We start from the raw sequence: 17,390 nt of genomic DNA, 5'->3' as shown, positions 1-17,390 counted from the left end.
GGACTTCCCTCCTCTATTGCCACCTCTCCGGGGTGGTTTGGGGCCATTTAGGGTCCCTAAACAGGAAGAAACTCAGCTGGAGGCTCAGAGTCCCAAACCCCTCAACTACTACACTGCGCGCAGGACTGGAAGTCCTTTCTTGCAATAAATGTTTTGTCTTAGCCATGTTGAGTACAGCAGGAAAAAAATTATTTGATGAGAAAAAAATAAGGTATAAAGTAAAATCTCTTCAAATATATTGTTGAAGAATTATCTATATGGACACTGAGAACTCTGATAAAATATCAGCTACCCTACCCTATTATTGATTTTCCTGAATTTTTGTAAAATAAGCAAAGTATGTAAAGGGTATGTATAACTGTGTTTTCTTAATAACCTTATTTAATTTAAAAAGCTGGATTGTAAGATTTCAAGAAATAGACAAGTGGCTGAGATGTTATGTTTCTTTTTCCCAAGAGACCCCCGATCCTGACATTAATCCTTGTACTTCTGCATCAGTTCAAGCACATCGGGATAGAAGCACTGTGGAGCATCCAGACCCAAGACAGGATCAAAATGTTGCCAGTCAGAAATATCCTTATAGAAAACTAAAGGAGCGATTTGAGTAAGCAATGATTTAATATTCCTTGGGGTTGTATTAATATCATTTCCCCCACTCCACACAGCTACTGGCACACTAACATCTTCTATTTTATAAAATGGAGGTGTTGTCTGTGGATGAAAAGAAGAGAGGGGGAAAAAAGAATGTGATTTGGAAATCGCCCTCAGTGTGCAGAGAAGTTGCCTAATAGATTCATGACACCTTGACATATGCTTAAATCCATGGTGTAGGCAACTCTCAGGATTATCTGTCAAGTACAGCAAGACTAGGATGGATAATTTACTTTTGGCACTGAAAAGGATGGCAAGAGGTCTCTGCCACTTGAACACTCTATAACTCTTCTTAAGTACAAACCAGGGCAGGAGGAAAAAGAAGAAGAAAGTTTTTACTGGCTTTGAGATACAGGAAGGAAGAACAAACATAGGGTCTGAGGCAGCTTCTCCTAAACAGAAGTGGTCAAATGAGAAGTTGGATTCTGCTTGTTAGGCATATGGTGTTAGCCTACAATGTTGGGTTGAAAATATATTAACCATGATGTTATGTCTTTAAGATGTTAATTGGCCAATGGGTGTGTAAGTGTTCTCATGGCCATAAGAGGGAGCTAGTAACGTAGCTTCTTTCTCTCTCTGAATTCACTGCTCTCTACTATTACTGTTTTTGCTCTGTTACTGTTATAGTGCCTTTCTTTACAGCCCAATTTTATGGATGTTTATTCAGATGGATGTATTATACTGATAATGTTCGAAACATACTTATTACATACTTATTACATGAGCCTTGGTGGAGCAGTGGGCTAATGCCTCCTTAAGTAACACCAGCTGCCTGCAATTAGTGCAGGTTCGAGTCCCACCAGGCTCAAGGTTGACTCAGCCTTCCATCCTTCCGAGGTAGGTAAAATGAGGACCCAGATTGTTGGGGGCAATAAGCTGACTTTGTAATAATGCCGCTTGGGGTGTGTGTGAAAGCCCTAACAAGCAGGCATATACATAGAATGAAGGCTACTGCTAAGCTTGTAAGCCGCCCTGAGTCTTTGGAGAAGGGCGGGATATAAATGGAATTAAAATAAAATAAAATAAAATAAAATAAACCTGAACTGTGTATTGACCTCTGGACCGATAAGAAGACTTTGTATTTTGGATTACTTCTTGGACTGTCGCTATTGTGTATGACCTGGACTGTTTATTTTTGACTGTGCATTTTTGTTCTTACACCACCTTAAAGTAAACTACATTTTGCTTTTACAACTCAGTGTACTCTTGTGTTTACTGTGTGACTCTTACTGCTCTCAGTACCCTTCCTTGTCTGTGCAACTCTTTGGTAGCACAAGGAGACATCTGCACAACAAATTCCTTAACACTGCTTACTTGAAGCTTCATCATAAAGTTACAAATGTGCTCCGTGAGGCTCAAGACAAGACATTATTTTTAGAAAGACCATCATACTTTTTTTTACCTTGTTGTATACTTCTATGTTCTTATAACCATAGTCATAGTATTTAAATTCCTCAGAAATTAGAATCAAAAAGCAAATAAAAACATTACTCACAATTTAAAAATTAGTTTTGAAATTTATTTATTTTAGATTTATATACCACCCTTAATAAGACAAATGTACAGAAGTATATACACTATTCATATTATGCAACTTTATAGAAAGAAATAAACTTACTAGTTTCTATTTTTTTTACTAAATAAGGTAAGTGGCAGCAAGAACAAACCTTAAAACATTATACATGTAAAAAAAGGCATTAACCCAAATATAATGTGAACTCTTAAATCAAAAACAAAATCCTTAGGAAATAAGAAATACCTTAGACTGGTACTGATAGATTATTCACTGGTACTGAACAGAAGATGCCTATTGCTGTTGTGACCAGCTTTGCTTTCTTTTACCACAGCTGACCTATTTTTGTTTGCAGGTCTTTGTACTAGGCATAGTGACATAAGGGTTTCAGGAAATAGTTCCTCCTACAATTTACAAATTTATGGTTATTGCAAAATCACAAGATGGAGCCATATGTTTTTACATAGCGTTGGTGTCCATCTCACAAATGTAACTCTGGGTAAGGTAAAGGTAAAGGTTCCCCTGCACATGCGTGCTAGTTGTTTCCAACTCTACGGGGCGGTGCTCATCTCCGTTTCAAAGCCGAAGAGCCAGCGTTTGTCCGAGGACGTCTCCGTGGTCATGTGGCCAGCATGACTAGACGCCAAAGGTGCACGGAATGCTGTTACCTTCCCACTGTAGTGGTCCCTATTTTTCTACTTGTATTTTTATGTGCTTTCGAACTGCTAGGTTAGCAGAAGCTGGGACGAATAACAGGCACTCATTCTGCTACGCGGCACTAGGGATTCGACCAGCCAAACTGCCGATCTTCTGATCGACAAGCTCAGCGTCCTAACCCACTGAGCCACCACATCCCTTTTAACTCTGGGTAGTGTACAATAAAAAGAAATAATTAAAAAAAATCTAGGAAAAACAAGAAATGTGGATATAATCCAGGAAAGTGTATATAAATTCAGACATAATAGAGACACATATACTAGTATATGGATTTCCATCTTTTGGTATATTTTAATTGTTAGAATGCATAGCGTCTTCTTTGAGTGCATGATTATAGCAGATGATTTCGTATTATGTGCCTTTAAAAATGCCTCCCCATGTTCACAGTGTTCACAGTAATTTTTCCTGCACCAACCTCTGAGTTCTTGGTGCTCACCTGAGGGCCTATACACTGACTTTGGTTCTTGTCTCTAGCTTAGTGTAGACTTAGTAACTTTTTATAAGCTAACAAACTAACAAGCTTTGGACAGATAGAGATGAATCAGACTGAGAAACTGTTTCTGAAGGAACAGATTAATTACAGTAAATCTATTATATTCATAAGGATGACAGTTCAGTGCAGGGGACCTTCCTATATCCAGGAATCTGCAAACTTTGCTTAAATTTTTTTTTTTTTAGAGGCTTGGAGACGGTTTGCAAACTTGGTGCCTTATCCATTTTAGCCATACTGTACAACTGCTGGCCCGTGGGCTGGATGTGTCCTGCGGAAGCCACACTCACTGCAGCTCTGGCAAAGGGAAAAAACTCACGATACGTCACGACACATCATGTGATGCAGCGAGTTTGACACCCCTGCTGTACAGGGTCAAGCACAACCACAAATAACATTTTATAATTGATCTGTATTAAAATATCATGAAACAAAATGTTATTTGTAGAAAAATGTGTGATGTAATCATTTAGATTCTGGACTAGGCAGCTGGTAGAGACTTAGATCAAGTTGCCCTCTGTTCATAGATAAATGTGGGTTGATGATGATGTTTCTGTTCCTTCTATTCCCAGTGCTGCAGACTGGCCATTAGCAGTGAGGAGCCAACTGGGCCATAATGAAGGGTGTGACTGTGTATCTGTGTTGGTGTTTTAAATACATGATGTGGCATATAGTTACAAAGGGGTAGGACTTGGATTGTATAATTGCATGCAGCATCTCAGCTCCCTTAGCTTCCTCCTGTCACCCCGACTGTAGGCTCTGGTTACTCAAGATCAAGTTCAGCATCAGGCAGGAATTTCAATGGTTAGCTTTAGGCCAATTACTAATTTTTAGATGAAACTATCACAGGATTATTTAGGGGGAGAAATAGTGCGAGGGGGTGGGAAATATATGCATGTTGCCTAAAGCTCTTAAAGCTGAGTAAATCTTCCAGAGAAATTTTATGATGATGATACACAAAGACATCATTACTATTATTTTGCTTTATATCCCATTTCCTATTTTCCGCAAAATTGCCTCATGAGGTGGTGTGGGCTGAGACAGAGTGACTGGTCCAAAGTCACCCAGAAGGCTTTCATGCCTAAGGAAAAACAGTCTCTTAGATTCTTATTAATGAGATGATCAGTCTGATGGGCTAGAGAGAATCAATTACAGCATTCAACTTCCCTCAGTGTTCTCAGTATGTGGGATGAAAGTTGCAAAGGCCTATAGGAGAAAAGTTATAGAATTTCTGAATCTATTTGGGCCATCTTGCTTGATGCAGAGATCCAGGTCAGGTCCTTGATCTGGAATGATTAGTTTGAATCCAGTCTCTTAATCCTGACATGTCAAACTCACAATGTCACGTGATGTTGCACAACATATCGGGACGGTTTTGCCATTGCTGTCAGTGGGGTGGGTATGGCTTCTAGATGACGTGTCCGGCCTGTGGATCAGCAGTTTGACACCCCTGAATCTTTTCTTTGCACAGCTCCATTAATTTTTTTTACCCTTAGAGAATATCCTGTGAAGTCTCCCACTTCTACATGTAAATAAAGTGTTAAGTTTCAATGCAATATATTTTACCACTGTGGAAATCAATCGGGCTCCTAATCTTCACTGCATATTTCTTCACTGTTCCGTTCAACCAACACTGTAGTTTTTAGCTTGTGATGTCAACATTTCTCTTCTGGTCATTTAAACAAATTGCTATTACAGACACTGGACAAGTTTCCAAGAATTGTGTTTTCCCTCCATCTTTCATTAGTGTGATGGACTATGCACCTTAAGGAGCAGAAGGAGTTTTTGGCAACACAGAGCTTTCGCAGAGAGAAGACTAAATTAAGGGATTGTGTAGCCCCAGCTGGTGGGGGGCCGGGGGGGGGGGAAGAGGTTCAGGGTAGTAGAGAAAACACAGGCAAATCTCTAAGATTTTGCTAAAGCAGTTTCTCAACCTTGAATTGTGGGAGTTGAAGTTAAAGCTGCAAAGGTTGAGAAACACTGCTATTAAGGTGTAGATGTAGTTCTTGCAGACTGTGATTTCCTGACCGGCTCTAGCCTGCTTGGTTGACACCTATCTTGTTTGTAGAAAGTATAAATAAAAATAGAGCTTACTTACTACATTTAGGTTTTTCTCATTATATCCTCCTGCAAGGAAAATGTTTTGGAGGCAAAGGTAGTCAATCAGTGGATAGCTGCATGCATAGATTTTGATGTTTTTTTCTCTCTCACCAGAAAGAGAAAATTCTTTAGTGCCCCATATTTGCTGCAAAATAAAAATGACCCATGAATGAGCTTTAAATCACACTTACATAATTGTGCTTAACCTAATCTAAAATAAAGTTTGCATCCATTTTATATTCCTCACACTAAACATGTCATTGGAAGCCCTCTGCTGGATTCCCGTCCCCCAGTTCTTTTTCACATACATTTACAAATTCACAGTATAGAATTAACGAAGTCTGCCGCTAAATGAAGTGGTTGCTAACTGGGAAATTGCATGACTGTGACTATATTTTTCTGGTTGGAAAGAGACAGTTTCTCACCTTTTGTTTCTTCCAAACTAGTTCCCTGCCCTTTGCAATCCTCAAGCATCTACATACTGTCTTGTACACGCTAAAAGTACAAAGATCATGCCAGCAGGCCAGGGCTGGGAACCATGGTGCACTATGTCAGCATTTCACTGTACTTTTGTAAAATCCTTTCTCCAATCTTCCCATCCTTTGGAATACTCAGGTGCATTGAAGATGTTGGCGTAGCTTGGCCATGGCTTCCAGCTCCAGGCTGCTGGCACAATTGCATTATCTTTCATGCACAGAAGAGCATATTAAAACTTATTAAATAAAACCTACAAATCAGAGCCACAGGGTAGAATATATAAATTGAATAAAGCATACAAGATAAAAAATATACAATCCTATTTGCATTATTTTGCTGTAGCCTTGTGTAAGCTGAAAAAACATATTTGCACAGAAGAGAAGACAGTTTATTCTGTGGCAATTGCTTTCCTTCCAATCTCTCTGCTCTACCAGTGGGGGGGGGGGGAGAAAAAGAAATTACAGGTCAGTCACAGCACAATTCATATTAACTGTAATCCTGACTGAAGATCGCTCTGAAAGTTGTAAATTGTCACGGTAAAGTTTTTTTCTGCAGTGTTATAACTTTGAATGGTTACTGAATGAATGTTTGGTAATTGAAGATTATCTATATATGACATGGATAGCCTATAAATTTACTTACTTATTTATTAAGTACATACATACATACATACATACATACACACACCAAAGTCTAAAAACAAACATAGTTTTGTTTTATTATAATGCATAGAGATGTATAGGATTTTTCCAGAGAAGAACTCGGTTTCCCACTTGTCTTTGCATAACTTCCTCCTTCACCATGACATACAGGGTTTGGGGGATTAAAATCCCGTGTTAGCCCCCCTAGAGCTAGAGGCGAACAGACTACAAATAGAGCATCTGAATAAGTAAAATACACACTTCTCTGAGACTGTCAGGAATTCTTCCAAGTTTAGACATTGTCCCAGGCATACCTTCCAGGTTGTAGGAAGGTGTGAGGCTTATAAAGAGCTTCACTCTGTCAGAGAGATAGGGCAGGATTTCAAAAGCAATGAAACCTGGAAACAAAAAAAAAGCAAGGAAGATTAAAACTGTAGAATTGCATGATTGCTGTAGATTTAACTTCTGTTTACTTTTAGTAGTGCTGCCCTGAAACCTATCCCTCTTTTGGGGAAATTCTCTCCCATTACCCCCAAAATAACCTTTTTATACTTTTCTCATTTTATACTTTTCTCATCTTTATAAATTCCCAGACTATTTATTTACTAAATGAATGAGATGGTGACAGACCATGTGTGAATGGTGGATATTCTCATATAGCCTTTTTTCTTGATACTCTTGCTTTGAATGTCCCTATGATCATGCAACACACTAGCTAAAGAACTATTGCAGGGGTTTTCAAATTTGGCCCTTTTGTGACTTGTGGACTTCAACTCCCAGAATTCCTAAGCCAGGCACACTGGCTGTGGAATTCTGGGAGTTGAAGTCCACAAGTCATAAAAGGGCCAAGTTTGAAGACCCCTGAACTATTGGAAGAGAATGTAGCCCTGAGGTAGGTGGTATTTTTTTAATGAAAAGGAGAAATCATTGTACCTCAGTTCCAAGTAAACACAACTTCTAATGCCCTTCCCATATGAAATCTTAAGGAATGTCTTCCTTTTTATCTCCCTCACTCCCCACTTTTACCTTAATGCTTCCACCTGACTTACTTGATAAGGGGAAGAAACAGAAGAATTTTCAATCAGCTAAAAGAAGTACTTCTGAATATGCTCAGATTCCACCCATTCTACATCCTTAGAGAGCACCTATTTTATAATCTCATGACATTTATATGTGAGCAACATAGAAAATTATTTTATCACTTTTCCTATTATCTGCCCATTTACCATAATCTTTGGCCAGAGGTTCTGGAATCCAACCATACCTATCTAATAAAGCACCTAATAAGAAAAGGAGAGATTGCAAGATTCAGGGAAGCACCAATATATTGTGTTTCCCCCAAAATAAGACCAATCCTGAAAATAAGCCCTAACTTGATTTTTATGCCTGCACCTAATATAACCCCCACCCCTAAAATAACCCCTAGTTAAGATCCTGCCCACTCTATCCCACCATCTGGTTGCACGAGGTGGCGTGAGGCGCACACGTAAAAAATCAATATAGGGCGGGGGTGGGGTGGGGTGGGGTGGGGTGGAGCTGCCCCACGCGCCCTGCATCTGCTTACTTCAAGTACCCCACATCCAGGCCTTCCATGCCCTGACACCTGCCCAACCTCACGTGGCTGCTGACAGCCCACTTCTTCTACGGCCACTCAGTGCGGCTCGTGCGCATCGCCCCTAGCCTCCATTTCTCCAGCAGAGGCCTTCAGGAAAGGCCAGAATGGAGCTCCAGGATGATGCGCACGTCACCCCCAGCAAGATTTATTACAAACAGGCTATACTTGTATGCAACAATGGGTATTCAACTTCCAAATAAGAAGTCTAAATATAAATAAATTTGCCATCACACCGCTTACATTTTGTTTCACATTGATGGCAGCCTGCTATAAAAAGGGAAGGGGGGGAAACACTGAGAAGGGGATGGCAGGAACCAGAAGGGCCAATGGGAGACCCAAGAACAAAAGTGTCAGAATTGAATGCAAACACCCACCAAAGAGATGCCAAACCTTGGCACTGTTACAAACATCTCATCTGAATACTATTGGACACTGACCAGATGACCAAGGGGGGAGGATCTGGGAGAGAGGAAAATCACGGGGTTTACCTGAGGATATTCAGATCTGGCTTTGCTTATGCTGTAACCAGTTGGCTTTAGTAAAAGTATACTTTTCTCTACATATAGAGTCAAGGTCTTTCACTCCTAAATGCCCAAGCTGGGACAGGGCTAACAGCAATATGACACTCCCTTATCTTTTTTTTTTTGATACAAAGGAAAACCTTCTTATTTATTTGAGAAGAGCATTATTTAGTACCAGAAAAGTATTTTGGAACAGAGACACAAACTGCTGGGTGTAAGTTGATGTGGAGAAAAGCAAACAAAATTACATAGAAAATTTCTTGCATTTGTTCATTCCAGTTGAAAATGAACTGCTGGATGCTTTGATGCTAGACAGAAAAACACAGTTTTATAATAAAATAGTGCCAAGACTATATTCTTAATTTACCCATTGTTGCTCCTTGGGAATGGCCAATGTAATATAAAGAGTCTTGTTTTGTTTTCTGTAGGATGAAGTGTATTGTTGCTGGTATATCATAAATTGCTGTTTCATGAAAACTGTAACACAAAAATATATACTAAACACCTCTGTAAGTTATTTGCCTATGTTACTATTCTTGGACATTAGGTTGAAGCACCTCATCAAAACCCACTGAGCAAGGTCTCAGCAATACCTCAGACCAACACAGAGATGCTCTAGTTTTTCCAGTTTAATAATAATAATAATTGCAAATACATTTGTTCACAAAAATGGTATGGGTGATGGCTGTGGTGAGCTATTTTAAAAATTGGAAATTTTAGGGATGTATATTTGGACCCTGGTTGCAGAAATATTTGTGTTGTTTGTTATGTTATGTTTTGTTTTGTTATGTTAAGTTATATTATGTTATATGTTGTATTATGTTGTGTTGTATTATGTTGTGTTTTGTTGTATTGTATTATCATCAATCAAATTTGTAAAACTTCCATCTCACCAAGAGTGATTCCAGATGTTGCATAACAATCAAGTAAACAGAAGATATAAAAATATAAAAATCCATATTAAAATAAATATTATAAAAACAAATATACAAACCCTGGGCAGAGAGAGCATAAGAATGGCCACTTCAAGAAAGGAGGAATCAAAGCATGTCTTTTGTTCCCTGGGAGCCGAAGCCTGGTAACATAACCAGGTCTTGAAGAACTTGCAAAATGACAAAATCGATGGAATGAATCTAATTTTGGGGGAAAGCATGTTTCATAAGGTGGATGCCATGGCAGAGAAGACAAGTCTCTTGGTCCCTAGTTGGCGGTACCTACAGCCAGTGGTGGGATTCAGATATGTGAACAACCATTTCTCTGTGTGGGTGCTGCTTCCGGAAGTCCATTCTGGGCCTGGGCAACAAAAAATTAGCTACTGGTTCTGCCGAAATGGTTCAAACTGGCTGAATCCCACCATTGCCTAGAGCAGGGGTCAGCAACCTGAAACAGTGAAAGAGCCACTCGGAACCGGTTCCCTCACAAAAGGAAAAACTGGGAGCCGCAAAAAATGTGTGCACATGCGCGTACATGCGCGCATGCACAGAACAGGGTTTGACTGAAGAGTGGAGCCAAGGCGAGATATGCACCTATCCTGCATATTTGAATTGATTGGTTGAACATTTTTAGTCCCACTTTTTTTTTTTGAACTGCACATGGCAGAGGACTGGGAGCCGCAAGAGACGGCTGAAAGAGCTGCATGCGGCTCCGGAGCCGCGGGTTGCAGACCTGTGGCCTAGAGCATCTCTACTCTACCTGATCTAATCAGGCAGGACGATATAATTGGGGAGAGATAGTCCCAGAGGTAACATAGTCCAGTGCCATGAGAGGCTTTAAAGATCAAAACCAGCACTTGAATTGGAAGCAAATTGGCGATCAATGCATCTTACAGAGCAGAGGTGTAACATGCTCTGTTCTAGGAGTGCACATAATGGCCCTCACTGCTGCAATCTGCACTAGCTGAAGTTTCCGGATATTCTCCAAGGATGGTCCTATGTAGAGCAATGCAATAGTCCAATTTGGAGGTGGTTAGGACATGAGTGTAATCCAGGCATGTCCAAAGTCCGGCCCGCGGGCCATTTGCGGCCCGGGGGGCGGTTTAATACGGCCCTCTAACAGCCCTCCCTGCTCTGTGTAAATGCGGCCCTCCCACGGCCCTCCCTTCTGATTGAGGGCGGCAAGCAGAAGACTGTCTGCCACAGGAGGGAGGGCGGTGAGAGGGTGTTTCTGAGCAGCATATGGAGTCTCGGGTGCTGCCAGATCCCCTCCTTCTTTTCCCCCTTCTCTCTCTCTCTCTCTCTGTGTCTGTGTGTGTCGGACCTGCGGGGAACGGCTGGTAGGGAGGCGGCAGTCTGGCATTTCCCCCCTCTCATTTGTATGTGTGTGTGTGTGTGTGTGTGTGTGTGTGTGTGTGTGTGTGTGTTGGACCCGCGGGGAACGGCTGGTAGGGAGGCAGCAGTCCGGCATTTTTCCCCCTCTCGTTTGTGTGTGTGTGTGTGTGTGTGTGTGTCGGACCTGTGGGGAACGGCTGGTAGAGGTGGTGGCAGTCTGGTGTTTGCATCTCTCTGTGGGCCTGACACACACAGGAGGGGGGAACGCCGGACGGCCACCTCTACCAGCTGTTCCCCACAGGTCTGACACAGACACACAGGAAGGAGGTAAACAACGCCGGACCACCGCCTCCCTAACAAACCTCTCCTGCGTGCGGAGAAATGCCCATTCCCTCTGCTGAGCCATCCCAGTTGCTTGCATTGCGGAAGGCAATCATTTGGAACGAAGACACGAGATTCGGCGTTTCTCCGCCCGCGCTGATCTCACCCTCCTTACAGTCTCCCTCTCTTTGTTTCAGCTTGCTTTCTGCATTTGGGATGAAGACTCGAGAGAGGGAGACTGTAAGGAGCGCAAGATCAGCTCGGGCTGAGAAACGCCGAATCTCGAGTCTTTGTCCCAAATGCAGAAAGTACCTGACATTGCTTTTTGAATCTTTATTGTATCCATGTATATAATATGTAAATATTTATTCATTAAATATTTATTCATTACATATACCCCTATAAGCTTCTTTCCTAACAAATTGGTGGACTTTCACCAAATATTTTCATTCATCAATTCTCCTTGGAATTTACCTGAATTCCCAGAATTCTTGCTGGTCAACTGAAAATTCTTGGTGTCTTCTACACCAAGTGGTCCCTCTGTTATTTATCATCCAGACATCATAGCCAGCATCTGCTAGGAAAAATCCCAACCTGTTGCTAGGAAGATTTGCAATCCAACATCTCCCTTCTGACAGAAAACCCTGTACCAATATAAAGTAATAAAATTGATAACAATTGAGCATATTAAATATATAATAACATAAGAGCTATAAATTAGTTGTGTAATTGTGTAATTCCCTAAAATCATTCCTGTAGCCAAAATCATTCTGGTACCCTGTGCAACAATCTTATCATCAATGTCATCTTACAGCAGCAATCTGGCTACCACATTGTCTACCAGCTGCCGTTTCCAAGCTGTGCTCAGAGGCAACTCAATGTACACCATAGAATTTAGTTTGTCAGATGATCATAGTTCCTTTTGCAAAGGTTTCCTGCTCCAGGTAGTGCTGTAAGCGCTCTGGTAGCTGCTACAGGGAGAATATTCTTGGCCAAGATTCACATCTGCTTTTTCTTTCAGATGCTTTTTGTTGACTACAGCTCGGCTTTCAACACCATTTTGCCGAACATTCTCATCGAGAAGCTGACTGACTTGAAATTCTCCCCCGCTATCTGCGATTGGATTCAAGACTTTCTTAGGGATCGGGTACAAACAGTGAGGGTCGGGTCTGCTTTGTCCACCCCCCTGAAGCTCTGCACCGGCACGCCACAGGGCTGTGTGCTTAGCCCCTACCTGTACTCTTTATACACTTATGATTGTGTATCATCTGACCCATCCACTGCGATAATCAAGTTCGCAGATGATACAACTGTGGTGTGTCTTATTACAGGTGGGGATGAGACAGCATATAGGGCGGAGGTACAAAAACTTTCCATATGGTGTAGTAACAACAACTTGCACCTAAACATCGGCAAGACGAAAGAGATGGTGTTAGACTTCCGGAGAAAAAAGGAGGAACCTGCCCCACTTTACATCAGGGAGGACTGTGTAGAGAGAGTTTCCTCCTTTAAATTTCTGGGAGTCTACCTCTGTGAAGATCTGACCTGGAAAGTTAACACAACCCAGGTGGCTAGAAAGGCCCAACAGAGGCTTCACTTTCTTAGGATCTTGCGGAAGAACAGGGTAGAACAACAGCTAATGACCCTCTTTTACGGGTCTACCATAGAGAGCGTCCTCTCGTATGGTATTGTGGTTTGGTATGCTGGTCTGACAGCCGCGGATAGGAAAGTATTGCAGAGGGTAGTGAGCACAGCACAAGACATTGTGGGCTGTTCCCTGACACCACTGGATGACATCGCCAGGGCTCGTTGCCTTGGAAGAGTGAGGAAGATTCTCAGGGATGACTCACACCCTGGACAGTATCTCTTTACTCTCCTACCATCCGGTAGGAGATATAGGAATATAGCCAGCCGTACCAACAGGCTGAAAAATAGCTTTTATCCGTGGGCTGTTAGGCTTTTAAATGGGACATAATCTTATGCAGAATTGACTTGGGAGGCCGGTGTGTGGTGTAGTTGGTTCACATAGTGTGGTGGGATGGAGGGTTTGTTGTCACTGTGTGTTGGGGGGAGAGAGCACAGGGGGAGGCTCAGCTAATCTCAATGTACACATGTTGTACTTTGACAATAAAGGTTTATTATTATTGTGTGAAGTACTGTAGAACTAGGAAGATGCACAAGTCATGGACCAGCTCTTCAGGATGAGCCTGATCCCATTCAAGACCAACTGCCAGGATCAAAGTTAATGTAAAGTAACAATTCTAATTGCCAGTAAGATTTAATCTGAGCTTCCTGCAGCCTCCAAGTACCAATTCAAAGTTTCACTAACTATAAGTCAAGCCTTGCAATATTCCATACTGGGGCAATCAAGGCTTGACTGCTGTCTCTTCATGATTAACAGTTGGAGCTACCCACTGAGGTGGGAGTGATTTATGAATACCCATAACGTAATGCTTACTTCCAGCCCTTGACACTAGTTTAGGAAGATACCATAGTTAATTGTCTTGAATGCTACCAAGGAGTCTAACAGGACCAGAGAAATGCATTACTTCCATCTCCATTAGAATGAACAATGCAATTTCTGGCCCAAGATTGAAAGTAATGAAAATAAGTCACTTCCCTGGAATCCTCTGTAACGGGAACATTTTCTTAACAACTTTTCCTAATGTTGGAGATTAGTGTAAGATTAAGTGAAAGTCTCAAGAACAGCTGGAATAAGGAATGTTCCCTTTAAAAGAGAGACCACCAAGTTTCTTTCATGACAAGACAAGCGGCATAACTCTCAGAGAAACCTTAATTATATCTTGAATCCAGCCACACATGCTCCACCTATAGGAGCCAGAAGGGGTCTCTGACTACAGAGAAACCTATCATTACTTTGGTTCCACAAGTTCAAAAGAATCTTGGAATGAACCACCCATCATAATAACTGCTAACACCTGCACATTGTAGAATGGTAATATAATATTCAGGCCAAATATCTGTGGCTTAAAAAGAAGCTCTTTTCCAGTCAAAGTTGAAAACAAGAAGCAGCTTTGTACTTCACACCCCAGAAAGCAGAGTGAGTTTTTCATGAGCACTTGAATATATATGCAATCCAAGTGTGGAAATGCTACATTACAGACTTACCTTTATGTTGGGGACAGTGTTTTCCATGAGGAATTCTGTTTAACTGAAGATAATAGCCATCATCAGTCAGAACTTGATACTCTTCACTGGGACACTCCCAGGACTGGATGATTTTAGACTGTAAATAAAATAAATTCTTACTCACTATCTAAGGTACACAGCTATTTTCAGTAAGTTGAGTAGATTTCTGGTCCATATATCTTGGTGGTTTTATCTTTGGGTTCAGTGAATTAGCAGTCTTGGAAAAATTAATCCAGATGGAACATGCAGAAAGTATAAATGCAGAACAGTTAAACACTATGCCTGATCTGTATGTTAAACACTTAAACAGACTGATTAGCAGGGCTTTTTTTCTCATAGAACTCTCAGAACGGAGTTCCGGCACCTTTTTTGGATGGAACCTTGTAGGGTAGGCAAAGTGGGTTGTATGACGTGTGTGAGTTCCGGCACCTTTTTCTTTTACAAAAAAAGCACTGCTGATTAGAATATAGCACAATTGGCTGGCATTTGGTGGGTATAGTAGCAGATCTTGTTGATTTGCTGAATGTTGATTTGGTGCTAAAATTTGTATGATCGTTCTGAGAATGATGATAGAATGAATGCTCTGCTCAATGAGGTATTGCTAGGATAGGTCTGCACCTTGTAATTATGTACTGTCATCCCTATTGGGCAGTGGAATGGAACATATTCTGGCTCTGTTGCATTATATGCGGCCGGCGTCATGTTCCCTCCGTCCAGTGTGCTCCCACAGAGAGGGCCTCCTCAGGGTGCCTCCAGTCAAAGAATGTTGATTGGTGGCCCCCAGGGGGAGAGCGTTCTCTGTGGGCGCGCCAGACCTATGGAACCGCTTGCCGGTTGAGCTCCGGACGGCCCCCGACCTTCGCTCCTTCCAGCGCGATCTAAAAACATATCTATTTGACCAGTCTGACCTGGTCTGATGGGTTAGGGTTGGGGTTTTAATATATTTTAATTACTGTTTTATTGTTTTAACTTGGGGCACTTATTTAATTCGTTTTTAACTTTTATATTCTGTTTGTATTTATTGCCCTGTCCTTCGGGAGAAGGGCGGTATAAAAATGTAATAAATAAATAAATAAATAAATAATAAAATAACATCATCATAAATGGTAGCGCTTCAGAACAAATGGATTTCTACTTCATGGATTGTATCCAAGATGATTTTCCAAAAGGCAATGAGACTTTTTTTAGTTTTTTCTTTGAAACATTTAAAACAAGACAGTCCAGTTGCCTTTTGGAAAAAGCACATTCGGGACAACCATGATCTAGATGATTCAGAATCACCCTAGATACTTCAGAGGTTCTTCCTTCTTCAGGTCAAGACTTAAGATGCTCTTGGCATGCCAAGGTCAGAAGTAATGAACACAATCACAAAAAGATATACTTGTTACATGTAAACAACTTACGATTGTCATGAATCCTTCAGTCTGTCTTCTATTGGAAGAGTCTTCTGAATTTGCAGTGTGCTGGATTAAGCATGTCAATACTATAAACAGCCACATCCTACCTGTGAGTAAAATAATTATGTCTTAAGGTTATAAATTTTTTATTGAATAGTTTTACAATACATTTTAAATATACTCCATCCCTCCCCACCTCCCATCAACCCTACCCTACCCTACCCTCCCCCCTCCCCGACTTCCCAGAGCTGAATACAGGGTATAAACTTACAAACTTAAACTAAAATATGCTAACAACAAAAATAAAACATTAAATTCTATCGCACTTTAACTCTCCGTAAACATAACTATATTACTAACAAATAACTAACAATACATCGTTCAAAACCACTACTTATTCAAATGCTAAATGAAACTTTTTAATCCCATATTTATTCTGAATATATTCAATCCATCTTCTCCACTTCACAATATATCTCTGTTTCGATTGTTCTTTCAGGTATGCTGAAATCTTTGCCATTTCCGCCAAGTTGGAAACTCTCAAAGTCCACTCTTCTATAGTAGGCAGTTCCTCCTTCTTCCAATATTGTGCTACTAAAAGTCTCGCTGCCGTAATTAAATTCAACATCAATTTAGTATCTATAACAGTAAAGTCTGTAATAATACCCAACAAAAACAACTGCGGAGGGAACCTTATCTTTTTCTTAAATATCTTTTGCATATTCCACCAAATTTTAATCCAAAATGCTTTAACTTTTTTACAAGTCCACCATATATGATAATACGTTGCATCCTCACAACCACACCTCCAACATTTGGGCTGGCAACTCGGATTATAATTATAAGGTTATAATTTTAATGTCTGAAAAATTTCAGGAATATTTTTTGATAAATATTAGAATATATTTCCCAAAGGCTGGCTGTATGGTCTTCACAACTAAAAAAAAATTGGCAACATTTATTAGTTGGCATTTCCTAGATTTATGCTTTTCAGATGGTCTACCATTATCACTACAGAAATAATAATGATAATAAAAGCAATATATTCTTTAAAAAACCATATTTTACAGTCCACACATAATTTAATGGTATTAAAGGAAATATTATTAAAATAAATCTTAAAAAGGCAAAGAGAAGACCTTGGTTTTGATAACTACAAACATTTTGGTACATGAGAATGTGGAAAACATATCACACACTTCAATCCACACATACATTTATATTATAGAAAAACAGCGAGAGATGTTTCTGCTGTCCTGTTGTTTGGAAGTATTGGAAAGTGATCATTCTGAAATCTGGCCCTTTAGTTGACTCAAACTCCATAATCCTCAGATGGAATTATTGACTAGTTCTGTCATTGTAAGAAAATTAAATTCAGTTGTGAAAGTCTAATGCTTACCTGTTAGTTTATTGTCCAGGAGACCTTGAGTACTGAACAGGTGCTGCATAAAGTTTAACAGAATATAGTAAATTACAAGTCATCATCATCAAGTAAGTTGGTGAATGTAGCATTTTATGTGATTGTAAATG

At 40.5% G+C, this 17,390-nt stretch overlaps 1 protein-coding gene across 1 annotated transcript; it reads right to left on the bottom strand.

Moving 5' to 3' along the window:
* Positions 1 to 474: 474 nt before the first annotated feature.
* Positions 475 to 15,962, bottom strand: LOC310640813 (putative lysosomal acid lipase/cholesteryl ester hydrolase; the record flags this gene model as incomplete). Its single annotated transcript, XM_083363329.1, has 10 exons — positions 475 to 711; positions 5,470 to 5,616; positions 6,040 to 6,155; positions 6,904 to 6,987; positions 7,816 to 7,869; positions 9,093 to 9,202; positions 11,788 to 12,023; positions 13,725 to 13,786; positions 14,443 to 14,560; positions 15,867 to 15,962. 10 exons carry the CDS (start codon positions 15,960 to 15,962, stop codon positions 475 to 477), a joined length of 1,260 nt encoding a protein of 419 aa, XP_083219455.1.
* Positions 15,963 to 17,390: the final 1,428 nt, after the last annotated feature.

This window comes from Vipera ursinii (genome assembly GCF_947247035.1).
Source record: "Vipera ursinii genome assembly, chromosome: 5".
In the NCBI taxonomy this organism is placed as follows: domain Eukaryota; kingdom Metazoa; phylum Chordata; class Lepidosauria; order Squamata; family Viperidae; genus Vipera; species Vipera ursinii.
The sequence above is the reverse complement of the archived record's forward strand: the minus strand, read 5'-3'. Positions and strand labels throughout refer to the sequence as shown.